Raw genomic sequence first — 27421 nt, forward strand, 5'->3', positions numbered from 1 at the left:
CCAGAGAAACGAATTGTTAACTTTAGAAATGCAAAGATATCCTTTTGTGACATGGAATGTGTATGTGTGCATCACGGTCTTCAATCTCAATGTAACGCAAATACTCTTTTGAAAGTCATTAGGGAACTTCCATCAAACTCCTGCGTCAGAACTCTCTAGACTAGCGATGGCAAATATGTTATGGAAACTCGTGCATCATGTGCGCATTAGAAACTTCTGCGTCAGAGCTCTATAGCTAACGGTGGCCAATTACTAATAGACTCTCATTAGGTGTGCATTAGAAAGCGCATTAGACTGGAATTAGTCTAATGATTATGATGTCTAAAGAGATTAGTCTGTTTATTAAAAGACATTAAATTTTTTCATAAGGGGAAGCTCAGATTTTCTTTGAAAAGAGATGGGCGATGATAACGTTGAACTACCCGGCACTGTTGGGCTAGTTGGTTCATGACTTCTGAAGGAAAAAAATTGTAGCGCAAAGCAACACATGGACAGACAGAGAGTACGGGATAGCGCCAGTCCCGTACTCTCTGTCTCTCCGTGTGTTGCTTTGCGCTACAATTTTTTCCCGGCATTGTTGCCTTGCGTATAGGTCGTTAGCTGTTTATGATTGGTCGATGTTTTCTGATTCATGGCCACAGCCCATTCTCGACCCGCGATGTAAGAAATGACGCGAAAATTATCCATCGCGTAATGACCACTTATGCACGAATATGCAAAAAGTAAGTGAGTAAACTATTTTCAGTGCGGCGTATTGCTGGCCATTGGTTCTTCCCTATCTCGTCAGAAATTTTCCTTGTGCCGTAAAAGCGCCTGCTTGTTAGGCGACGTCACAAATCTGCGAAAACTCGCGCCGTTAAAATGACTTGTGCGCACTAAAAAGCGCATTACTATACTGAACAGTACCTAATTTTTTTGGTAGACACGGACTGTGTCTCATTCTGGACGTAATTCAAGAAGGATTCCCGCCAATCACATTGGCAGCGGCTACACAGGGCAGCAGGCGAGATGATTTCATATGCATGTAATAAATATTTTCAGTTGTAGTATAACGATGTTGAGCTGTTTGTGCGAGTTTGTGTGAACGTATCCTTGCTGAGGGAGAGGGAGTAAAAGAAATTAACATAATTAGGAGCAGGCACAAGCCTTCGCTGGTGGGCAGTCCAGAAAACCGTGGACCCCGACAGTCTCCCTGGTCCGCTCGATCAAGTTGTGGGGCAAGCTTGAAAGCTGGGCTTCTCAATGTGCTTGAGTCCACTGCCTCATTTACCGCCTAGTTAAAAGCCGCCACGATCGCTGCAAGCTACAGCGTGATAAGCAAGGCGAAGCAGGTTAATCGAATACTAAAGCGTAAACCTTGTTTAGCTTTCCTTGCTCGGCCCAACTAAAACACTCACCAAATCTGCACAGTCATTAACTCACAGCTTGGATATGGAGCGGCGGCGATGTTGTTGGTTTTCGAAGAAAGAAAATGAATTTCTGAAACAGGAAGAGTGCTTGATCGGTCCATAAAACGTTCACTGGTTCCCACCCGTATTTGCGTCGCCAATTGTGCAAAAGGCCAGACAGAAAACAATAAAAGCATGGCAGAGTGCTCTGACTTTATAGAGCACCTGCTCAGCGGTAGTCTTCTCTGCAATGCTGGAACGCAAGGCGCGAAAGCGTCGCATAGGCAGCCCGCACCCCAGAGAGCCTACAGTATGTGGTCGCGAGATACGGAGGGCAATCTTCATAGCAGAAACGTATATAATTCTGTGGTGAAGGAAAACTTGGCCTGAGTCTGTCTTTTCTATTCTCGTCCTCGTTTTTGTCGCGCTAGTATTCGTTCAAGTTGGCTTGAGTGTTTGGTTTCCCAGTGTGCAGCCCACAATGACCAGAGTCAACACTTTTCTCAGTGGGGGTGCTAACACCCCCTTGAACCCCCCTACCATTGATACGCCTATGCGTGTGTGTCATTACGTTCGCACGAATGTCGTACATAGCACTAGAGCCAAGCTAGAGCTCGAGCGGGTCGGTCGAATGCGACAGTATCAAAGAAACCTTGGCCGCCGATAAAATTGCCAGTTAAAACAATTCATACTGTTTCCCAAATGTCCTTGATGGGTCAGGCACTTCTTTAATGCTTGACGCTGGAAGCTTCGCTGAGTCACTGCTTTCCAATCGACTGCTTGTGACTGTGGGAAAGGGTCACCACCGCGCCTCCCATTAAGAGCCGTCGGCGCTGTCGTACTCGTTTTGGAGTTCTAGCCTTCCAGCGCTGAGGGAAGCAACACATGCCAAAATAGAACAGAGATGCTAACCATTTTCCGAAAAGCTGACGCGGGCTTCGAAAGCAACCGCATTCCACAGCATGTTGAATGAATTAAACACGCAGCCGTGACGACCAACCTGAAGGCCTCCAACACTTAAGTGGTGGTGCAGATGACGCGAGGTGACGGCGTGACCAAGGAACCCTTGTAGCCGTTGCTAAAACACGGCTTCCGCCACGCTTTTTGCTATGCAGCTAGGATAGCGAGGGTCTTTTCGTTGCTTTCCTTCCCCCATGGGCGGAGACGAGGCGCCATATTTACGCCAGCTGAGCACAGCGCGCAGGCTTTGCATTCACTGCGAATGATCCGCGCCTTCACGCGTGAATCAGTCTCGCGCTATTGGCGGCGAGATCGACCTATAGGTGGCAGCACCGTCGCCCCGTTAGTGTGGATACGGGTTTCGTGCGGTGCATGGAAGTGTACGGGGCTGCTGTTTTCACATCGTGATTCTGTGTTCCGTATCAGCAGAAAACTCTTCGTTTTCGATGATGAGGTTTTGCTCGGTGCCACAATGCCATACATACTGCACAGAGCCAGTAATAAGCTTCCATTTCTATCCATTTCTAGGCTTCGTAGCGGCAAGACGCCTTCCAAGTACGCGATGGTGTGTAGCAAGCATTTCGACGACGGTGCACTCAAGCGTTCGCGGACGAGAAAGGATAATGAGTAGTCAGCAATAACTTCGGTAATGTGTGCATTTGTGCCCGTTGCCGCTGTGCACTGCGAGCGTGAAGACGGTTGCAGTGCGCGAACGCTCGAGGAAACTTCGTCAGTGGTGCCAGTCATGATTCCCCTGTGCTTTGACCGTCATACACTTCCGCAAGAAAACTAATTGAGAATCAATCTAGAAAGAAGAAAATTAATGCACGGAATTTATTCTTCGTCCTTCATGTACCATCTGCGCTTCGAATGCAATGTTAGTTCGCGCTCAGCTGCAAGTCTGTTTAAACGAGTGTCCCCGCGCCCTATTGTAGTTTGCGCATGTTCCGTTGTGTTTATAGAGCTAAGAGAACAGTTCTCAGTGTTCCGCAGGGTAAATACGAGCACCGAAACGCGGCAAGTGTGTATGCATGATCTGGTGCATAGTAAAGAGTGTCGTTTCTGAGCCCTGACTCGCCATGTAAGCGATGAAAATACGCGAGCAAGTTTATCGTCACTACTGATCTTGATATATATATTCTCGCTCGATCTTTTTCCTTTTAAAGGTTCTCGCGGAAGAGATTGACCCTGACGCACTTCCGACACTGAACTTGGGGAGTGAACTCAGTGTTTGGGAATGAAGTCAATATGCATACCTTGGGGCAGCATGGTGGTTCATTTAAGGGAGTAGGTCCATATTCCTGTTTCACAGTGTACTTTGCGTTCTGTTTCCATGACTGGGACAAGTCAGTTGCTGATCGAAGGGTTCATTACTTTGCTTTGTTGATGTGCAAGAGCACAGCAACACAGTGCTTGGACTTGTGAGATGTGCCGAAAGGAAAAGTAAGCAAATTATTATCAGTCTTACTAGGTGTCACTGATTCTAAAAAACTCACAAGGTCCCTTATGCATTCGACTAAGACGACTCGAAGGCGAAAGCCACCTTCTATTTTTCTGCATTCAATGTATTGATCCCCCCCCCCCGTGAGAGCTGTCCGCGCCTCACCTGGTTTAGCACGCACTGCCTCCGTGATTCCGATCACGGAGGCAGTGCGAAGCGGCGATGTCGTGATGGCGTCATCGTCTGACGTCACAAAATTCTGTACTGTGTGACTTCATGCGGTTGCAAGTTTTCTAGCAGCTCACCTGGTTTTGCACTGCATCCGGGATCATTCGCCGATCACGGAGGCAGTGCAAAGCGGCAATGTCGTGATGACGTCATCGCATGACGTCACTTCATGTGACGTCATAGTGCAGGACGCCAAAATTCGGCGCTGTGCGACGTCATGATGACGCCATGTGATTGCAAGTTTTCTGCAGCTCACCTGGTTTTGCACTGCCTCCGTGAGCGGTCGCCGATCACGGAGGCAGCGCAAAGGGTACGACTTCATATGATGGCGTCACGACTTCATATGGGCCAGGGCTGGGCAAACATACTTTGAAACTGTATCGCGATACGATACAAGATACTCAGGCAAGAAGTATTTGAGATACAGATACAAGATACTGCAACACTGATTGTACGATACATTCCAATTGTATCTTAAGATACTTCGATACATTCTGAAATTTGTTAATATATATCCATATAACGCAGCAATAAATGCCTATGCACATAGATGTTCGCTTGAAAATTTATCAACTGTGACCAATTGTGTTTCATTTGAATGAAAACTCTCTTAGTATCTCAAAATTTTTGTACTTCTTATCCAAGGTATATCTGTTTCATTCCGAAACAAGTTATTGGCGATGTTTTAGCTGCTTAATATGACAGCTCTTTATACATTTCGCTGATAGCGGTTATTGCTTGCAAATTTTGTAACTGATGGGAGCTAGTCGCTGCTATGCTAGCTGACCAGCAAGCGGGTTGCCAAGTAACCATATGAACTTCAATAAGAAGCCTGCGCACGATGGTGCTTATACTGCTGTGGAGTTTTACGTTGCCGGTAAACATATTACGGTTTTCGCAATAACGGATCACCGGACAGGTGTACGTCACCAAGAACATGTGCAGCCTAGAAACGTTTCAGACGAATTGTACAGTTGCGCAAAGCGCTGCAGGACACCGCCGCTTTTCACGATATTGACACTTTCAGATCCGATTATCTGATGACTAGCAACAGTAAAAGGATTCAGGGAAGCCTAAACAACAAAAAGAAATGTATCTAAGTAAAACAGAAAAGCGGCTCCGTATCAAACACAGCGAATAAGTATAGAAACACGATACAGGAGGCACCCCAAAGAGCTATGAAGCTAGGAGCTATGTATGGAGGGCTCCGGAAATTTTGACCACCTGGGGTTCTAAAACCTACATAACCGCACGAGCCTCTACCATTTTCCTTCCATCGAAATCCGGCTACCGCGACCTTCGAGCCAGCAGTCAAGCGCCATAAGCACTGGACCACCGCGGCGGGTAACCACTCGTAGCTACGAGAATTAAATTCAGTGCCTATGGAAAATGGCGTTAAACGACTTTTTGGGACGCTCATGAGAAAAACGGAGCATATGGTATAACAGTGTTTCACGAATATCTTTGCCAACGTATTTAATATGGCGTCTAATAATTTACGTTACCATAATGTAAACTCAAATTTGCTAATTTAGTTATCAGTAAGCAGAATTATCGTTACTGTATACTCCAGGCGCGCCCGGATTATTATATATTTGTTTTCAGCATCACCTTTACATAACAGTAAATCCAAGGGAAACATAAGTATATAAACTTATATTCCACTTGAAGAAGAACAGAAGCAGAAATGACGCAGACAGTCAAAACTAGGAATAAAGCAGAGAGCTTACAGTGGCAGTACGTTAAAGGCATATTGCAGTAAGCAGACCGGCAGAAAAAAAAAAACAATATAGAGACATAGTTAATGTACGGGATCGAAAAGAAGGACAGCTAAGAAATAACTTCTGCTAACAATCAAATTATGATTTTGAAAACTATTTGAATAAAAGAAAAACAGACGTACGCCAAGATAGCACCTGTTAGGTGATTGCTTGTTCTGTTAAATTCAGCATCGGTACCGTTGGTGCCATAGCTGTTAGAATCTTATTTGCATATAAGTCAATCTCATTGCATGTAATGCAAACTTACATTCACGAGATCCTTCAAATCGCCGAAGTGTAAAAGCCACGAGAGGCAAAGCAACCCGCCATTCATGCATTCTTCAGACTTCGTAACGAAGCACCACACAAGGCGAACTTCGATAAAGACTTTATTGCGGCATCAGCATGTGTGCGAAAGACGCGGCACGCATTGTAGTACGCGGCACAGGAGAGTGGGCTAAGTGCCGAGTGTCATGGCACTGACAAAACTAAAAGAACAAGTAAACAAAAATTCGGCTGGGCGCCGACGTTCGCGCGCTGGTCTGTCGAGACGACGCGAGCGCCACCTCGCAACTCTGCTCAACCAATATATAGGGACGCTCGGAGCTTATCGCCTACGCTCCATGGAAAACTCTGGTGGAAAGATAAAATAATGTCACTGCCTTTAGTTTTATTCCGGTGACTTAGTGGCAGCAGTATCAGCTTGAGAAGCTCGAGCTCAGCCAACGTTTATTGCTTCGCACGATAGTGGTGCGATCGCACTATCTTGTATCTTAAAATACACGATACATTCTTCAACGTATCGGAAATACAGATACAGATACTTGTTTTGCGAGATGTATCGCCATACAGATACAAGATACCCAAAGAGTATCTAAGATAGTATCGAAGATACATGTATCTTCGATACTGCCCAGCACTGTCTGTGGCGTCCTTGAAAAGTTTTCAGCGCGAACTGGACTGGCGCTGAAAAGTTTTCAAGAATGCATCAGTTCCAACTCGCCCACCTCTCTACTTTTCTGTGGCGTCATGTGGTTACGTCATCACGTAATGATGATTTTTTGCATAACTCATGTTCACGCTGCCGGCGGTCAATATAGATCAACAATGGTCGCTGATGAGCAAGGACCAAAGTTATCCGGATCGAGTTTGGCACATACGCCAGCCAGACCGAGATGCGTAGACCGCGAACGTCGGGATTCCTATTGGGCCGGATCACTGTTAGAGTGACCGTGTAGCAGAACCTGATCCGCATCGGCCCTGATCGCGATAAAGGTAGCCGTGTGACACTGACACTACTTTCCCTGCTGGGCATGTGCAGCTCAATTCTGCTATCGCATCGCCACCAACTTCAGGTCGACTCGATGTGGATCCTTCGTAAGCCCAGACGATTGCAGGACGAATGCTATAATGCGCACTGGACCTTCACAGCAACACGTGGACGCGATGACACTGCATTCAGTAATGTGGCCTGCTTGAACGACCTCGTCGCTGTCAGCGAGACACCTGACACCGTCCCCAACATGGTTACGAATGGTGCTCAAAGGTGAGGGCACTGAAAACAAAAAAAAATACACCATCTCCCGCTAAAGGGGACCATGAGGCGATTGAAGCCGGAGCACTTGCACGATCGCGTTCCGTTGGCGTTCGCTGGGCATGCTACCGACCTCGCGTCGTGGAACGCGAGGAGGAACACTACGCGCGTCGTGTCTTCCCTCTAGCCTGGCCGTTAATTCTCACAGGGCGTGCGGGGAACGCGGTAGACAGACGCGAGAGCGAGAGGCAACGTAGGAGAGGAGACAGGGGGCGAGGGGACGCGCATGCGCTGGCCCTCATCGCGGCGCTGCGGAGGAGACAATTTCGGCATGTCGAGCTCGCATTTCAGAGGAACCAACCGAGGCAAGCGCTGGACTGAACGCGCGCAGCACTCTACCACTTGAAGGAGAAGAGACTAGAGGAGGAGAGTAGCGCATACGCCGTGAGGGCGGAAGTGAGAACGCAGAAGCGCAAGCAGGTGCTGCTAGAGAAGTGGAGCGAGTGACGCGCAGCTGTTGGAAAGATGGAAGGAGGAGAGTTGCGCATGCGTAGTGTGAGTGCGGACTACTACGCCGCGGGCGGATTACCACGCCGCGTTACATACCCCCGAGCAAGAGATACTTCGCATCTAAAAACTCACAACCCGTTAAAAGGCGACAAGCGCATATTGCGCGGTCGCATCAAGCAAATGCTTTTCGCATCGATGCATTTACGAAATAAGCGATTCACGTTACAAACTTCCGTTGCAACAAGCAAAGAATGAGATTTTGTCAGGTTACTCACCGTCAAACAAGCCGTCGTCAACTTCCATCGTAAGTTCGCGAAGTACAAACGCCGCCTACAATGCTGCTGAAGCGGCCACGGCTGACCGGCATCCACACTTCGGGGTTTCGTCCATTCGCCGCTAGGCGCCGACTCTGTTCGATCTCGCGGCCATATCTCGCGGTTGTTGCTGAAAATGTATCACTACATGTATCTGGCTATTTAAGCTTATTTCGCCAAGGACAGGAAGCAAGGGCTCATTTGGTTTCGAGACACCAGGCGCGCCAAAGGGTTTCCGAGAACTGCTCACAAATCGGAAAGCCAATAAACAAAGGTGCCCAGTTCGCATCTCTGACAGTGTGTTTGAGAGAGAGAGAGAGAGAAGACATTTATTTGGTCCGGAGGGAAGAGTATGAGATGTTTACACATCCAACTCATGGCTGGTCCCATGTCGGGAAGGGGAGGCCGAGCCTCTCCGCCCTCTCACGGCCCTTCCGGACAGCCAGGAGCTGGACGTCGTAGCTGGGGTCGTTGATAGCAGCGGTCCACCAGGCTTCTTGACTGTAGTCCTGCAACGCAGAGCATTGCCAGAGCATGTGTTTCAATGAGCTAACGTCACGGCAGTCTGGGCATGTTGGATCTATCTCCGCATGTATACTACTCATGAAACTCCTTGAAGGATACGAATCCGTTTGGAGCATTCGCAGCGTGATAGATTGTGCTCTACCAAGTTTGTGGTGAGGGGATGAAAACACCCGTCTAATCCCCCTGTAGTGCGAAGTAATCTTGTGAAAGGTGACTAGTGGAGCGGCGAACTCGAGCTGTTCCGAACTATGAGAGGGCCCCACATCGCCGCGGCATACGAATCCTCGCGCACGATTATGAGCGATCTCGTTGGGGTTCGGTTGGCCCGGTATTACGTCCGGACCCATGTGAGCCGGGAACCAGACAATGCGGTGAATTACGTCCTGCAAGAGCCGTTAAGGACCCTCGCTGCCTCTTTTGAGATTAGACCCGACTGAAAAGCCCTGACGGCAGCTCGTGAGTCAGTGTGAATGGTGGTGCGTTTCGGATCCAGTAGTGCCATAGCCACAGCTATTTGTTCAGCTACTTCTGCCATTGATGTGCGAAGTGAGGCTGACGAGAGAAGGTCTCCTTTGTGGTCGACTATAGCGACCGAAAATCTGCAAGCGCTTGCGTGACGGGCTGCGTCTACGAAGGCTTCTGTACCCACTGTGTTCTTCAAGAGTGCTTTGGCCCTCGCGAGCCTTCGACCCTTATTGAATTGTGGATCACTTCAAAAACGAGTTCGTCGTCTTAAACACTGGATAGCGTCGATTCGACGCAGCTTTTCATAATAAATATTACTTGCGAGTGGCGCTTGTCCTGTGCATCAGTGTTCGTTTTCTGTCCTGTGCCGAATCCGCGCTATCCAGCATTTGAGATTGGGAACCAACTGGTCCACCAGCAAATTTGGTTAAGCGATATTCATCGCTTGCATAGAGTCATTCAAGTCGTCAGAGAACATAGTTAACGTTCTAGTCAAGCACATGAATTCCCTCCGCAGCAATCTTTCACAGCGCCACATTTCCGAGAACATCATCAGCCGCTTTGGTCGTGCCAGAATAAGACTCTATTTAAAGAAGTTAGTTGTAAAAAAATAGCTGCAGAGAAAAAACTGTAACTTCTTATCATTCCTGTAGACCTATTGTAGCACAGAGAAGACGCTGATGTTTTTATTTTTAAAGGTGAATAACGTAAGCAGCGTAAGTATGTTCAACCAACCAGTGCGGCACTTGTGCATCTTTACTAAATGCCTGTGACTGTACAGTGTGACATTTCAGAACCAAAATTTATTGCGATGCTCCTCTCCACAGTGTCATATAATTTGCTATTATTATGCAATCTTTTCAGATTATAATGCAAACAAGCCTCATAATTTCATATCTTAGGCATCGAGGATTTTGGATTTGACAGCAAGGCTGTGGGGTGCATGTGCTCCTGTTACAGTGCTTTCAGGAAATATAATTTCCGAAATTTCCAATAAAGGAAGCCGGGACCCTCCATAGCCCGTCTCAGAAATAATAAATCTCGTTTGGAAGCAGTTGCGTTGACGAAACAAGGTACAAATCATCTTTCGAAGTAGAGTCCAGCTGTAAAGACTTGTCTAATTGGAAATTATAAGAATATTTGATCTCACCTGCTCAATCAGTATGCTAATGCAGTCAGTGTTAAAGCAGTGTTTTCACAAACGATACTTAAAGCAATTCATGGATGCATGGCTTTCGTTATAGCTTGCGTTAGATATGCCAATGTCGTGCAAGCTGGCGCGCGTTCAAGCATAAGTTTGCAGTTTTTCATTATTTGCCCGTGCGGAAATAAATGTCTTAAGGTCGTCATGTCATGGAAGACAGGCATGATAATGGATACCTGTATGCCGATCTAGTTTAAGAGTAGCACATGATAGAATATTCTTTGTGCATTTGCATTGTTTGCAGAATCGGGAGTTGCGCTAGTTGGTGGATGTTCATCGTAATATAACAGACAGCGCAATATTCATATTCAGACATAATATATTCAAACAGCTGTCCGTGTTTAACCCGTTGCGCTGTAAATTATATTACGATGCATTGTTTGCACCTGCCGACGGCCTCATTCAGTCACTTGATGATATGCGACAACAGATTTGATGATTATTCGCTGGGGCCAGAATCGCTGAAGTAAGCAGAAGTAATATTTTAATGCTTACAACATTCGACAGATCGAATCTAACTTTATCAACACCTGCACAGTGCGGAAAACGCGAGATTGCGTGACGTTACGGACTAGTCATTTACGATCGCAAATATTGCCTCGGGGTCAATCAACGACTCGACTCGAACGCTTGCACGAGCATTCTCACAGAAGTCGAAAGAGACTGTACCGAATAAGATTATGAGAGCTCTGCTAAATGACATTAATGAGAGCTCGCACAACAGGACTGTACCGGGCAGCACCAGCCACATTGCGCTGAACGTGGCGAGTCTTCGGCTTCACAACTATTGCCAAGCATTTCCATTATAAAGTCAAACTACAAGAAAATATTTTGTATGAAAAGGAGCGCGCGTTGAATGTAGTCGAAGGGAGATCTATGCACGCAATTTTAGACGTGCGTTCTTCTATCACTTGAATATTGTTCCAGATCTTATTCTGTACGCTTTCTTCATTTAGCTTGTCAGCCAGCCGGCCAGCCAGCGTCATCGCCGTTCCGCGACGTCAGTGGCACACCCGTTTGCTAGACTCTCTGCAAATACAGACCTGGTTTCGCCTACGCCGCGGCTTAGCGCGGTCTCGCGTGTCTTACGTTGAAAGCGATCTGCGAAGTGACAACAACTAAGTTTAGTTCTGACTTAGGCTGATAACTTCATGTACGCTGTGTTCTTGCGAAAGACAGAGATTATGCAGCATGCGAAAGGAGGAAATTATAGATTACCATTGAATAAATTGCGGTCTCTCCGTCATTGTCGCGTAAAAACTTGGACAATATCCTGAACGATTTGTGGTGCGAGGAATGTTGAGGTCGGCATTCTTGCACTGTCAGGCCCGAAGGCTGCGTGTCATCAAGATGGCCCAACGCGGCCAGGAGCCTGTGTGCGCAATAACCTGAACAGCGACAAAGAACACGATCAATAGCTTCGTCGCTGCAGCCTGATCTTCCATCCCGATGTGGAAGGCCAGTGATTTTTCCCTCTCTCTCTCTACACCCTCTTTCTTGCCCCTATTTTCCCACCCCAGGGCTGGGTAGCAAACCAGATGCTAATATCTGGTTAACCTCCTGGCCTTCCTTTTTTCATCTCTCTCTCTCTTCGTAAGTCAGTAAATCTTTCTTATACATATGCACATCGCATCGTAAGTGACCTTGCCTTTAAGTAGTCCAGCGCTTCAGACAAAATTTAACGTATATTGACGTTTAAAGCGTGATCTGGTCTGATACTGATGGATGGGGAGAAAATATTAGAGTTAACATCTAACGATTCAGAGGGGTGCTATTACAGCAGTCACTTTCCCACTGCACACCCGTGACCGCTGTATGTGCTGAAATATTGTTACGTAAATGACGAGACGCCTCTTCTGTAAATTATAAAGACGATATATTTAAAACAGTGGTTGCAGTGCTGACCGCTTCAGTCCCGAGCTCGAGCGGAGACAGCTCGTCGCCCTTTTCGTTTGGCGCCAACGCGCACGGTCTAAAACTAGCAATATGCATGTAGCACAATCCGTCATTAGAGGAAACTGGCCGCCATCTTTGTTGTTGAAATAAAATGAAGTGGTTTTTCTTTCGACGCACATTAATACACCATAGATTTGTTTTCAAATTTCACGTTTGACGACTGACCCACGCAATCTCTTGTGGGATGATCTGTGCATATGTATGAGCTTGATGCGCGGGTATATCACGATGTTCGTTCCGAATAAACGCCAGTTGCAAGTAAAGCGCCAGACCTGTTGCTTGTGTTCGTCTTCGTCGTTTGCGCTTTTAAAGTTTCCTCTAATGATGGACCAATTCGCCCAAACCAAGGTATCGTTGGCCCAAGCAGAACCAACGAACGAGGCGAAAAGTGTACGTATCGCTGTCATCGATCGTACAAACGCCGTTGGTTCTCTTGAGCGGCCATAAGGCGAGTACGGGCTGTTTCCCGTGCATGGGCAGCTTGGGTGATAGCGTCAAGGGCATACTCGCTGGTCGGTGCTGCGGGAAACGGGAGGACTGCATCTAGCGGCAGTGTTGGTTCTCGGCCAAACAACGAGAAAAATGGGGAGTAAATGGCAGTGTCATGGCTAGAGGAATTGTAGGCAAGTGTCACGTACAGCAGAGCAAGGTCCCAGTCAGAGTGGTCTTCGCTGAGCATGTCTGTAAGTAAGTCTTGGGTTCAGACGTTCCGTGAGGCCATTTGTCTACGGATGGTACGACGTAGTGAGCTTGTGCCTCGTTTCACGGGACTGTAGGATGTCCGCTATGAATTGCGAGAGAAATGTGCGGCCATGGTCCTTAAGCAGCTGGCGTGGAGCTCCATGTTCAAAGATCACGTCGTGTAGAAGGTAATCGGCGATATCAGCTTGTTGGAAGAGTTCGTGTGATGGCGTAGCGAGTGGAATAATCTGTGTTCACCAGCTGCCAGAGGAAGAGGGCCAAGCAAGTCTAAGCCAATGCCAAAGAACGGTTCTAATAAAATGTCATGTGGATGAAGGCGCCCGGCGGGAAGCGTCGATGTTGTTTTTCCGGCGCTGACATTTCTCACACGCTGCAACGTAGCATCTGACGGAGCGCGCAAGCCCTGGCCAAAAGAAGCGTCGGTGGATCGTCCGTATGTGCGCGGCACACCGAGGTGACCGGTAGTTCGAAGTTCATGGAGAACAGCCGAGCGGAGGTGTTTTGGAACAAGCAGCAGGGCTGGTCCGTCTGGACGGAAGTTGTAACGGTATAGTGCATCATCTTAGAGGACTAACGAGCGATGGGATCCGGCCGAAAGATGACGATTCGAGGCGTTCGATAATAGCACAGAAGGACACATCACGGCGTTGCTCGTCGGCGATGTGGGTCAGTTAGGACACAGAGCAGACGCAAGCGTCGGTGTCGGTTTCAGAGATGGTGCTCGATTGATTCACCGGATAGCGAAATAGGCAGTCTACGTCTTGATGTAGGCGGCCCGACTTGTACGTCGCTGTGTAGGTATATTCATGAGGCCGGAGAGCCCAGTGACCAAGTAGGATCCTTTAGTGACGAAAGCTAACAGACCGCATGATGGTCTGTGATTACAGAGTAATGCGTGCCATATAAATATGGGCGGAGCTTGGAGACTTCCCAGACAAGAGCAAGGCATTCACGCTCTGTTGTGCTGGGCAGGTGTAAGGAGGCGGCTAGCGCAGATGATAACGCGGTCGGGTCCCTGCTGGTGTTGGGCTAAGACGGCTCCGATCACGTTGCCACTAGTATCGGTTCGTACTTCGGTAGGAGCGGATGGCTCAAATAGGGTTTACCCCGCACCTCCACCAAAGATGTTGCGCGAACGACCAGACGCCTCTTCTGTCAATTATAACCATGATATATTTAAAACAGCGGTCGCAGCGTCGTCTTCTTCGTAGGGCGCCCACGCGCACGGTCCGAAACTAGCAATATGCATGTAGCAATAGTCACATCGCACACAGAAATGCATGGAACTACAATGGGTCAGGGAAATGGCACAGTCGCGTGAAATTCTTAAAGTGCTTTATTGTTAGACGGTCTTCTCGATGTAGCTGTCTCCATGTAGCGTCAAATGGAGACTCTGCTTTAAAAAAAGGAAGGAAAACTAAGCCATGATACCATCTTACACGAGTGCGTTGGCCAGGACCACTTACGAGCCACAAAGAAGTATAAACCTTGAATGGGTAAAGTCACGTAGGAGATGTTTTGCTTCTCCACTGATAGTGCAGTGCATCAAGCGCCGCTTCACAGAAATTGACTTCTGGACACGTGCCTGCAGACCGCCTTAACACATGCACAGTTGGCAATGAAGTGCTCTCAGGCTGTCCTATATGAATCCTGACCTTAGGCGGTCTTTGGAGACGGCGAGCGCCTTAGTCAAACATCGTGAGAAAATATAAGCTTGATTCTTCGTGCCCGTCTACCAGTGAAAAGGACCACCAGTCTCTGCCACTATTATAAGCTAACATATAAGATAATTAGGTTTATCAGAAAATTAACGTAATTTGTTTTCCTTTCTGTCAAGCATATTCGGCAAATAAGGGTGGAATACGCAAGCATATTCGACAAGGAGGGCGGAAGACGAGGACGTTGAGATTGCAGCCAACTCCAGCTTCTATTTTTGCCTACGTTAATTCCCATCATTCTCACGAAGACGTCCTCAAGAAGGTTTTGCCCTTACCGGGCCCCTTCTGAGAAGACGCGACAGGAGGAAGGATCTGATTCCGCGATTTAGGCCATGGCCCAGTCATGCAAGCGACCTGGCGAGGCATCTGGTCCATCTCACGCACCGCCGATACAACCAGACCAACGAGCGGACGTACGCAACATTGACGAGAACAATCCACCTGCAACGGATGACGACGCATCCACGATAGTGAAACTTGACGAGAAGGTAGACGACTGGTCAGACATGGACGACGACAACTTCAAGATGATAAGTCACCGCAAGAACAGAACATTCCGGTTAATATATCACCTGTAGATATAGGAAAAGACTTGAGACAGGTGAACCCTATTGCTGTACTTTCTGCTGTGAAATCAACTATTGACGCAGAGCCAGTTCGGAGTTCTTTGCCCGCGCAAGGTTCGCTACTGGTTGACGTGGCCACTGAAGAACAAGTCAATGCGCGTTTCAGCTGTGACGTAATGTGCGGTATAACAGTTAGTGCTCGTCATACTAATGCCTACCTGGAAAGCACCTGCTTGATCAGAGGTGTTCCGAAATGGTACACAGAGGCAGATATTCTTACATACGAAACCCAAGGCGTTATTCATACGTCAGGAGGATTGTTCGAAGAGAGGGGTCTTCTACGACTGAGTGGAAGGTTAGACCCACGGACTCGGTGGTACTTGCGTTTGCCCCAAACACTGAGCGACCGGAGACCGTAAATCTTGTCTTCACTCGACATGAAACCACGGCATACACGGAGCCGCCGCCGAGATGCTTTAAATGCTAGCGCTTGGGTCATGTGGCGAAATTCTACAAAGGAGAGCTGCGATGCAAACGGTGTGGAGGTCCATATGCGACTTCAGATGTACAATCTGTAATAGTTACCCTCCCGCAAGTTACAGTGGATGCCCATTCCGAGTGAGTGCGCTTCATAAGCGAAAAGCCTTTCTTACGGGGCCTAAACTAACTACTGCCGCGCGAACTGCTCCAGCAGATTATCACTTTGCGCTTTTGATGAGAGACAAAATAGCAATCTACAGAAAAATGTACGCAACGTGCAACCGGAAATGTGCTCCCTACAAAAACCAGGCAACGCGAGCCAAGCAAAACGTAGAGCCAGGCCGCCTAAGACTACTGCCGATACTTCTACAAGAGCTTCCAATGCCGCAGTACTGAGAGAAGAATATCTGCAGAAGACCGAGGGAAATGAGGAAAATGTCCAAGACACCGCGGAGATTAGCCGTGTCCTATTTGCCGCTTTACGTTCTCAGCTAGCTACAATGCCACCAAGCACCGCGAAGACCATGCTGCAGGCGGTATTGGCGCTTGAATCTGTGGTGCTTGGTTGTTTTGTGAACAACCTGCAGTAGGATGCCGATGGCAAAGCCTCTATGTACGCTAACACACCGAAAGGTGCCTTTCATAATGCAGTGGAATTGCGCCGGTATCATTTCTCGCATGGATGAACTGAACCTGTTTTTTGAGGGAGTGTCAAATTCCGATCTTGGCTCTGTCGGAGGCTGGGTAACCGAGACAAAGATCGATCACTGGATACGTCACCCAAAAGAACTTACTATAAGGTGTTTCCCAAATGAAAGTGCCCCAGTGTATATTCGAAGATAGATAACACACAGGACTAAATGTGGCCGACTTGTCCACACATGTTATAGAAGTTTCTGCGATCAGAGTACAGATAGAAAACCGCAATTTATGCGTCGCTTCACAAGAAAATTCCCATCGAAAAGTTTTTAGAGATCTGTGCCAGTGTTGCCCAGCTCCTTAATATCGAAGCTTGGGCGTGTTCGTTAGACATCAGAGGGGATACAGCGCAAGAGAAGACGAGGACAAGAAAGGCGACGCGCTTAGTGTGCGTCGCCTTTCTTGTCCTCGTCTTCTCTTGCGCTGTATCCCCTCCGTTGCCCAGCTCCGCCCATCATTTGTGGTGATTTCAATGCGCATCACACGTCGTGGGGTGGCAAGATTTCGGATGCACGTGGACGTCGTCTGGAAAGTGCTATTGATAAGCTAGACCTATGCATTGCGAATGATGGCCATGTAACGCTTTTTAGACCCCCAGCGTTTACAAGTATTATTGATCTGACTTTGCATTCATCTGATGTTCAACTGACGTGTTGTACAGCTTCAGACAGAACGGGAAGTGATCCTTTTTATATTTTTATTAATGTGGCTGGCTATCATCTCACTGTAGCTAAATTCAGCAATGTAATTAATTGGGATCGCTACCGGGAACATCTAGATCACCAATCAGGGAACATATTTCAGGATATGTTAGCGAGCAAAGCGGCGCGAACAGTCATACTCAAGCTTCTGGCACATTTTCGAGCCCCGGGCCTAAAACTACGTAATTTGTGTGCAGCTAGAAGAAGGGCAGAGAAAAAGCTCATGGGAAATAAGGACTGGTGAGCCAGCTCTCAAGACTCAGTCTTACAGACTCAATGCCGCAATACGGCGACACACCAAAGAGCTTCGAAGGAAACAATGGGCAGCGTTTTGTGAGAGTTTAAGTGTATTTACTCCACTGTTAGGTATCTGGCGAGTAGTAAATAGTGTCGGAAGCACGCCCCAACCATTTAGACCATTTATTGCCCCCTGCCCTATTTAAAGATATGTCATATCTAGCCAAGGACTTTGCTGACGTTTACATAAGTGGAAGATAAAGGGAACCAGCCTCTTCACTTCCGCATCTGCCATCGACACACCTTCTACATCGCGGCCACTGTAGTCAGCCTCTCCATCGACGCTGCGCTCCTGGACCTGACCAACCAATGATTTCACATCTGCCTGTAGAACTGTCTTCTGACGCACATCGCTCCTGCTGTGTCTTCCTCGTCATGTGTCCCCGTCGTGTTCGCGCAAATTTTTTCCAATTATGCATTACGATTCAACTATGTGTGGAAGCCAGGCAACATTCCTCAAACATGGAAAATCGCCTGGGTCGTGCCGGTGCTGAAGCCTGGTAAAGACAAGACAGAGCTGGCATCATATCGACTATTATCACTGACTTCGTGCGTAGCAAGTCTGATGGAGAACCTTGCCTGTGTTCGGCTGACATGGTGGATTGAGAATCACAAGGCTCTTCCAGAATATATGACTGGATTCCGACAACGATACAGTGCACAAGACATCTTAGGGAATCTTCTGCGCTTTGTTTATGCGTTTCTTAGTGACCGGTTGATGCAAGTTACGTTGGGGACAGTGCTGAGTTGCTCAAGGAAAATCACCAGAGGCGTGCCACAGGGCAGTGTCCTGTCTCCAATGCTATTCAATGTGGCCATGGCCGGTTTACCCGATGCCGTGAAGAAAGTCAGCAAGGTAGTTCAGTTATCAATTTACGCCCAAGGCATATGCATATGGCTGTCTGGATATCAGCATAAGCGGTTGGAAATTATTGGCGAAAAGGTTTTACTCTCGGCGCAGACCCATCTCGCTGCTCTATTGGGTTAACAATATCAGCAGAAAAGTCTCGGTTTATGCTATTCCCCGGTATGCGAAGACGAGAAACAACGATGAATATATCACTTCCGGATGCACTAATTCAGCAAGCTAAATACATGCGATTTCTTGGGGTCACACTAGACTCCAGGATGAATTGGCGATGTGTGGTAGACATGACACTGTAAGCGCCTACACCGCGTGTATCCTTCGAAGGATGGCAGGAACAAGCTGGGGCAGCCATTCATCATCAATGTCAAGGTTAAACAAAGCAATAATTGTCAACAGCGTGCTCTTCGAATTGCATCTGATCTTTCCATGCGAGTCTCAACCAATGATTTCACATCTCAATGATTTCACATCTCAGTACGAACGGCTGGAAACACTTCATCGTCAAGGCTTAAGAGTTGTGCTTCATGAATCTCTGCTTCTGCCGCTGCGTCTTCTCGCCTCTCAACGACTGCTGACGCAGCTTTGCCGACTTAGTGAATCGAGCCCAAGACGAGCACTCCTTAGTCGCCTTCGACGACGTAAGGAATTGCTTGCTTTCGTGGCTCTCAACACTCTTCGTCATCTTGGCCTGGAATTCGCCAAACGCAGACAACTTCGACAAGACCCACTTTGGTCACATGAGAATATACTCTGCCAGCTCACAATTATTCGGATGCACAGCAAGCGCTCCACACTCATAGCAGAAGCACGTTCTTTGGTGCTTGGATACATTGAAGAAATGTACGCTGACCATCTGAAAGTTTTCACCGACAGGTCTGTTGACATCGAGCGCGGAGCAAGCTGCAGCATTCGTGATACCGTCCCTCAAGGTGTCCTGGGCTGTGCGTATCGACTGCGTCGTTTCGTCGACAGCGTGTGAAAGCGTGGTAATTCAGGCAGCCCTGAAGAAACTAAACTCTTGTAGGGAGCAACAAGTCGTATTACTTTCGGAGAGTAAAACCGCTCTGCAACTGTTAAAGCGTGGGCTGGTCTTGCAGAAGTGCACTCAGAAATGGCTGCATATTCTTAAAGACCGGCACATCATTGGACCTAATGTAAAGTTTTAATGGTGTCACCGTCAGTAAAGTGAAGGAAACCAGAGGGATACACACCCGCACATTTCACTTCAACTATTTACTTTTTTGAACAAGCAAGAAAAAGAATACACACAAGGGTACTGTCATCTACATTACATCTCGAATGGCTAATCAAGAGTCCAAATCAAAAACTAATTTCGTTGCACGTAAAAAACAATAGTCTGAATTTACTATCGTTTGCGGCAGTTGGCGTCCGGTGTTGCAGATGACACTTGCTGGAGGCCTCGGAGCGTAGCCGGGGGAACGACTTGACACCAGGGAACGGAGCGTAGCCGATGTGGGTTCCCCTCAGACGGAGTCACGGTGCGTCTTCCTTTCACCCGAGTGAAGGTTCGACTGCCTCGAGCTCTAGGTCGTCTTCTTCGAAATCCCTCTCCCGAGATTCCTTTGGGGTCAATTGTAGGAGAGGAGCCTTTCTTCCTGCCGCGCCGGTGCGCACGGTGTTTACACTGAATTTTCCCCGGCGCCGGGACCGTGGGGCACGCGCAGGGGGCAACTTTATGTTCTCCTGTAAGATTCGGGGGGCCCGCTCACGGGGGCGGCTGTGAATTCGCACTGTCTGGCGACGTCTTCTCTTGGCGCAAATTCGCTTCGCATTTGATTATTCAGCGAAGTCCATTTGATTATGCACACTCATGACAAATGGATTCCATTGCAAGTGGAAAGTTGGCTATAGCGGCTAATGAGGTGGCTGACAGACTTGCCCGGAATGCTTTGTAACTTAGGCCAGTAAGGAAGGCTCCGAGAGAATATCAACATCTTTTAAAAGAAGCAGTCAACAGGCATTTCTATTCTTTATGGTTGACACCTCACCAGCCATGTGTGACAAAAGGGCTAACTAGGCTGAGGCCTATTTTTTACATTGCATTCTCACAGGGTCAGCGCGTATACCAACATGGCTCCACAAGATCAGGCTTTCCGCGTCGTCATTGTGTCTGGCTTGCAAGACCTGTGGTGCCACCGAACGTTATTTGCTTAAGTGCAGTGAAATTGAGAAAGTTCGTCAATGTTTCCTTGAAGCACACAAACATTTAGGCTGGCCACACGACACTGTAAATAATATCGTGTTTCCGCAGGGTCACTGGGCATTGAGGAAGGAGGTGTCGCGGCTACTTTTGAAGTTTTTAAACGTTGCAGACGTTGCATGTGACTGGTGATGAGTGACACTTATGTTGGGGTGTCGTGTGGTGATATGGAGGTCCGGCACAACACTGTATGCGGAATAGCTCATAGGCCCCCGGCATGTGCACTGTTGCGTCACGCTATGCGCGACTTCTTAGCCTGCTCGTGCTTACTTAAACATAATCTGAAAGAGGAAACCTGGCGGGGTTTTTTTCTGCAAATCTCGCAAGGCTAGACCCGCCGGCAACCTCAGTGGTTGCTACATGGCTGAGCGTCCACTTCCAATGCGGGAGGTACCGGGTTCAATTCCCAGTTCCGACCGGAAACCCACCGATTTTTCTAAAGGGGTAGAGGAGTACACCTACCTGGCGCTCGGTTGTTAATGGGTACTCATCTGGAAAGGTGGCCCCATAATATTCTGTAAAGGCCCCTGGGCGCACCTTAACCCACCACAGCCTTGGTGAAATAGGTGAGCATCCGCCGCTGCTGTGGGAGGCAGAAAATCGCTGCCGCCTGGTACCTACCGGTAAAATGGGTACAAGCGCACTTCCGGCCTGGTTCTTGGCAGATTGAAGTTCATATTCGCTTGGGAGGGCACCCACCCATTGGGAAATTGGCGGCATGGGGCCGACAAAGCTAAACATAAGGTCATCCTATTTTTTTTCAGCAGGCCAACTATAGCAGTGGTCGTTTTCACTGTGACATTTTGTCTTTCATCATACGTGCTCAGACCCGTTAAGAAACATTTCGGTACGGTTTAGTTCGTGATGCGATATTGAAAACTGATGGCGACGACAGCTGCGAGCTTGTGATTGGTAATCTGGCTGTAGCGTTGGAAAGTCTACTGGAAAGGTTTCGCTCCGGATGACGACAAATTTCACGCTAACGCGCTTCCTTCGAACGTTGTTAATTCAAAACGTGAGGATGCAGTCGTATGGTAAGTTTCGTCAATGCACAAAATCATAACTGCGGCCATTATATTTGAATAGGCTATACAACAAAAATGTTTTTGCGAGTGTATTTTAGAGCAGGGGGAATGAACGCCCATCCGTGGATTTTATTTTCATAGGGTGATAACAAGAGTATATCTTCCAATAGTATGTAGAGTATGTACTGTCTTCTTTGTAGAACGGAGGAGGAGAACGGGACGAAGAATAGCTGCAAGTCAAAACTGGGTGCACCTATATGGATTTACGTCCACACTGGTTCGTTCTGCCAATTGTCCAAGTCCACCCGGGGAATGTCCTCACCGTCACAGTCGACCTTGGGATTCCTGCGCCATGTATTGTACTTGCATTTGACAATGATAAAAGGTATCAAGTATTTGCTTTTTGCGAAAAAGAGTGCGTACTAAGCAGATAGAAGATGGTGTTCATGACTCACCAGCTGGTTTCCCGGATCATCACAAGCGGCTGGACGAACTTAACGTTGGAATTATCACAGATAATTCTTGCCAGGCTTGCCTTGCGGATTTCCTCAATTTGCACTGGAAGTGAGGAGATACAGCACAATGACTGCAGCGTGACTCAGCCAAATACATACAGTCACAATCTATGCCTAATTCGCTCACTAAGGCACACTGATCAGCTAGTTGGGGCATCACTTTGTATCAGACTGCGTTGAAAAGGTGATCAAAACATTTCAGTTGGCATTGAACGTTTCGTCGTAGCTGTTGTTTTTGTGCCTGCCCCGCCTTCAGCGCTCTTTGATTCGCACCAATTCTTCTGACAGATAGACGGAGTTCGCCTCATCAAAAACAAAACATTTTTTTGTTACAGCTATATTGACGTCGTATATTGACGTCTAACGTGGAACGTACATTATGCAACTCAAGTTAAATAGATTTAACTACATACAGTCGCTCAATGTTCCAATCAAATCATCGAGCAAAGATGAAGGTGTTACGGTAAATTATCGCTTCTTATTAGAGAAGAGAACGATCAAGCGATCTGTAAAATAATGGGCACGCGAGGAAAGGCAGTGAAACATCAACTCACTATCTTTAATATTAATATTAATATCTGGGGTGTAAGGTCCCAAAACCACGATATGATTATGAGAGACGCCATAGTGGAGGGCTCCCTATCTATCTTCACTCACTATCTCACTATCTTTAGCAATTTTTTTAACATAAAAGAATTAAAAGCATTGCCTGGATCCATGGAGACTTCCCTGACATCATTTCAGACATGGAACTGACATCGGTAAATGTGCACGAACAGATGAACAACCAGGAGAAAAAGCTTTCTTGGTTTCGATGACCTCTGAGTCGAACCCATGACCACTCGGTCCACGACAAGGGGTGCCGGGCGCGCTACCCACTGCGCTACCGACGCTCATTCACGAGGCTTCACACCTTCCCCCTCTCACATTGATCTTAATTGGCGGGATGGTGCCGCCGTCTGGGAGCGGTAATGTACTGCGTCATGACACTAACGAGCGCTGACAGGGAGCACTTTGATAATTTCAGCGCAACAGGTGCTTTCCGCGCATTATTCTAGGAAGGTCTACGGTCAGTGAAATTTGCCGTATGCGGTGATTCGGTTCAGTGACGACGCAGTGCGTGGTTTGCCTTTCGCGTTGCGTTAGCGTGTGACGCCTCCTCGCCAGAGTAGTGAAGCTTCTACATGCACCGGTGGTGTTTCTCCTCTGCCTACTGCTTCGAGTGCGATAGCAGGCACTATTAAGGCTGCTGCAATAAGCGGCAGAGAAAGGCAATGACGTCGACGGGCGAATATTGCACAGTGAGTGCTTTGGTGCAGAGAGAAACACATCAGCGGGAAGTGGAACGCCTTTCCGCGTTCACGGCTCAAGCTACGAACTATGCTTTGACGTTCCTGAAGCGCTACGAGATGGCGACTTGACATAAGGTGGTAGGCGTTCATGTTTAAAAATTAGATGGAAGCGCATCGAAGCGCACGGAAATGGGCAGGGCAGCGTTTACCCTGTCCTGTCCACTTCCATTGTCCGCGCCTCAGTGCGCTTGAAAGTAAGCGCTGTGTGGTATCTGCACGAGGACAGGCGTAGGTTACCTTATTACTAGGAAACACACACCCTGGCGTTTCTCTCAGCAACTGACAACGCGTTTAATAGGTGCATACCGAGTGCCAGTGTTTATTATGTACATCTTCATACCGTCTTTGCGCGGGAGTCAGCATATGCTGTGTCCAGGTGTATTTTAACTACTTCAGTGATCCCAAGAGTTAAATCATGATCATGGCCGTTAGTCGCTGGGATGGAGACGTGCCGTGAGGCGTCAACATGGACACATCCACGTCACGCGGTGCTATAGCTGCGAAACACTATTAGGCATTGTGCCAGCTCTGAAACATCAATGTACAATACATAGTCAACGACTACTAGGAGGGCATGGTTCACTTTCGTGTTCTACTGATTCCTATAACTCAGGGATCAGCCATGTGTTTCTTTTTGTATGCTGCCCTGTACAGAGTGTTTTTTGAGAAAATACAAATTTTTTATTAAATTCCTATGACGGTAAGGCTACTGTCCTTTTTGCACAGCAACAGTGCGTCCCAGTTGAAATGACGCTGTTGCGACTAATTCACAAAAAAACTCGTGAATTAAATTTTTGGTTAGTGACCTCAGGGCAGTTTTTTATATAGAAAATTGTACTGCATGACAATTTAAGCCATAATTATTTTTGAGAAATCACGAAAGATGCACGTAATTTGAGATATACGGCACCGAAAGGTATGTTCCACGCTTACGAAACGTATATTCTGGTATATACAATGCATGACCTGTCATTTATGTTCATCGCGCACACGTGTTATGCCATTCACTTTTTTGGTATATATCCAGTTAACAAAACGGCAAAAAGCGCACCATGACAGTGTCATGTAAATCATGCCTTACATGACATGCATATAACATGATTCGCATGTTAGGGCCTGTCATTTGTGTTCGACATACAGCCACATTGCGCAATACCAATGTTGGTGTATATCAAGTTAGCGAAACGGCCGCGAATGCAGCATGAGCGTGGCATGTAAATCATGACATACATGAAATGCATGTCATGGTTTTCATGTTACCACCTGTTATTCATGTCCTTCACGCAGTGACATCGCGCAATACCAATCTTGGTGCATATCAATCTAGCGAAACGGCCACTACCGCTCCATGAGCGTGGCATGTAAATCATGTCGTACGTGTCATACATGTCATGATTTTCATGTCACCCCCTCTCACTTACGTTCTTCATACAGCCACATCGCGCAATACCAAGTTTGGTCTGTATCAATCTAGCGAAACGGCCGCGAGTGAGCCATGAGCGTGGCATGTAAATCATGTCGTACATGACATGCGTGTCATGATTTTAATCTTACCGCGTGTCAGTTATGTTCGTCATTCAGAAATGTCTCCTCATACCAGTTTTCGTATATATCCATTGATTTCAACGGCCGCTAGCGCCCCTAGACCATGTCATGTAAATCATGCTGCACATGACCAGCGTGCCATGATTTGCACGTTAGGACCTGTCATTATGTTCGTCATGAACTCTTGACACGCCATGCCAATTTTGGTTTATATGAAATTCAATTCAATTCAATTTTATTTTCATCTCAAGGATGAGGGCAGGCTCGGGAGAAAAGCGACGTTTGTTACTTGAGGAGAACCCGAGCCTCCCTAATACATGGCAAGCAATGAGGACACGGGTGATATAGACCATGAAACATAGGCCATGAATATATAGGCAATGAACATAGACCATGAAATGTTTGGCGCAGTACAAGTGGGAAGATGCACGTACAGTAATGCTATTTACAGAGACTAATATACCGTATTTCCAAAAACTTAATTAGAGCGCAACCACACGACACATTCACACAACCACACACCCCCACACCCAGACATCCACCACGTACAGCACGGTGTGGGGGTGTGTGGTTGTGTGAATGTGTCGTGTGGTTGCGCTCTAATTAAGTTTTTGGAAATGATCTACCAACTAGCCCAACAACAAGTTCTTTTTAGAGTAATATACCGTAAGCAGTTTCTTACTGCACAAATTTCGAAGCACAAAACAATATTAGAGGCAGGCGAGTGAAATCAGTTGCAAATTTCTGACAGCCACCTTGCACACTACGGACAATTTTTTTGTTTTGTAATTAACTAGTTTGTTAATTGGGACGATTTAACTAAATTGCTAAATATTGACTTTAGGCAAGAAATGCTGCTTGAAAAGTTTGAGAGCGTCTTCAGAAACCCCAATTGCATTATTTGCGATAAAGTCTCACGTATACCATTTTTTCCAAGCTGCAAAGAAAGCCCGCGAAATACAAAAAGAACCACGTGACTGGCGCACTGGCGCGCCGCGAGAATGCTGCCCTCAGCCGTGGTTTGAGTGAACGAAATCAGCTGCAGCCGCGACTCGCCGTCTCCGTTGCAGCGGTAGGCCGATAAGTTAAAGGTGGTTTCTTGGCCCGCGCTCGCTACATCTTGCACCGTCACGCGCGCCAACTGGCTGACAACGGGCCAAAAAACCACCGTCCACTCTTCACTCCGCACACTCTTCACTCCACGTGTGGCAATGTGTGAAGTCTCGTGCGGGCAAGCCCCCGGGCTCATGCAGCCGCCCTCAAACCCTTTCGTTGCCGGCAGCAGTGACTTGGGAGAGGGGAAGGCGTTCACACAACCGCAGAAAAAAACCGTAAGGCTGGCCTCAAGTTACGCCTCCGGTACAACCTGTGGCATCGCACTTACGCAAGCTCTCTCCCACTAACAGGTAGCTGGACTTTATTCCGTACCATGGTAGTGAACGGAGAATAACCGCTAAGGTGCGGGGACACACGTCTGGAAGTGGTAGAAGGCCCTCTTGGTCGAAAATACCCTGTCACCTGCTGTCCAAGCCATAACCTGGCAAGCGCCCCCTTTGTTGGGCAGCACTGTCAGGCAGGCACCCCTTTTTGGCAAGCCGGCTATGCCAAGGGGCACTACTGTCCACTCCTGCGTCGCCCGGTCGTCCCCTTGCGCCTGGCTCAACCGTGCCGCCAACCTGTTGCTGAACCTGTGGCCTGCTATTCCATGGTCCTCCCAGCTGCGGCCGGCTTCCCGCCTTCTGCCCTGCAGCCACCTCCGCCCTGCCTAACCCACCTGGCAGCTTCGGCAGCTGCCCTCGGCGGCAGCTCCGCCAACTCAATCTTTGGCCGAGGCCCGAGCGTGGTCGCTCCGGCCTCCGTTCCTGGCTGCCTGCTGTTCCGGCCTGCCGTTACTGTGAGGCCCCCGTCCCAGCGATTTCCGGCGGTTGGCTGCCGCACGCAACTTGCAACCACACCTCGTACGTTCCCGGCTGCCAACCTCTCTAGTCCGGCGAACTTCAAGCGGGCTGGCTGCCTGCCCTGGAGCAGCTTCGCCCCCTTCCTCCTGGGCTGCGGACCTTCTCCCGGCAGTGGGCTCAGGCCGGCACGAGAGGTTGACGCGCTGCTCTGGCAGGCGGCTTCGCGTCCGTGCGCTCGACTGCTCCCCTTTGTGTGATGGTCGTAGCGCCGCCGGCAAGCGTACTCGGTCGGTCTTGCGGAGTTACCCTGACGGCCCGCAAACCCGTGATTATCCACTGTGCTGTATCTTGGGTTAATAAACCCGTGTTTGTTGACATCCTGCCTCGAGTGCCTTTTCTGCGCCATGCCGGAGAGTCGACGAACCCAGCCGTAGTGTCTTTGTTCGCTGCGGCAGTGGAGAACGTCGCGTCCCTTGCCGGTCGCCTCGTAGGGTAAGCGTCTCGCAAACCTATCTCCACAAAGACAAAGAAAAAAATTGCAGCATCTCC

At 48.1% G+C, this 27421-nt stretch overlaps 1 protein-coding gene across 1 annotated transcript in view; it reads right to left on the reverse strand.

Moving 5' to 3' along the window:
* Positions 1 to 21647: 21647 nt before the first annotated feature.
* The window catches only part of LOC119389457 (chorion peroxidase), a gene marked incomplete at its 5' end in the record, with an annotated part of 172595 nt that continues 166821 nt past the window's right edge, over positions 21648 to 27421 (reverse strand). Inside the window, 2 exon segments of the mRNA XM_037656734.2 lie at positions 21648 to 21907; positions 22018 to 22120. Of these exon segments, the coding sequence (XP_037512662.1) occupies positions 21826 to 21907; positions 22018 to 22120 (185 nt within the window).

The sequence above is a fragment of the Rhipicephalus sanguineus genome, chromosome 1, assembly GCF_013339695.2.
Source record: "Rhipicephalus sanguineus isolate Rsan-2018 chromosome 1, BIME_Rsan_1.4, whole genome shotgun sequence".
NCBI classification, from domain to species: domain Eukaryota; kingdom Metazoa; phylum Arthropoda; class Arachnida; order Ixodida; family Ixodidae; genus Rhipicephalus; species Rhipicephalus sanguineus.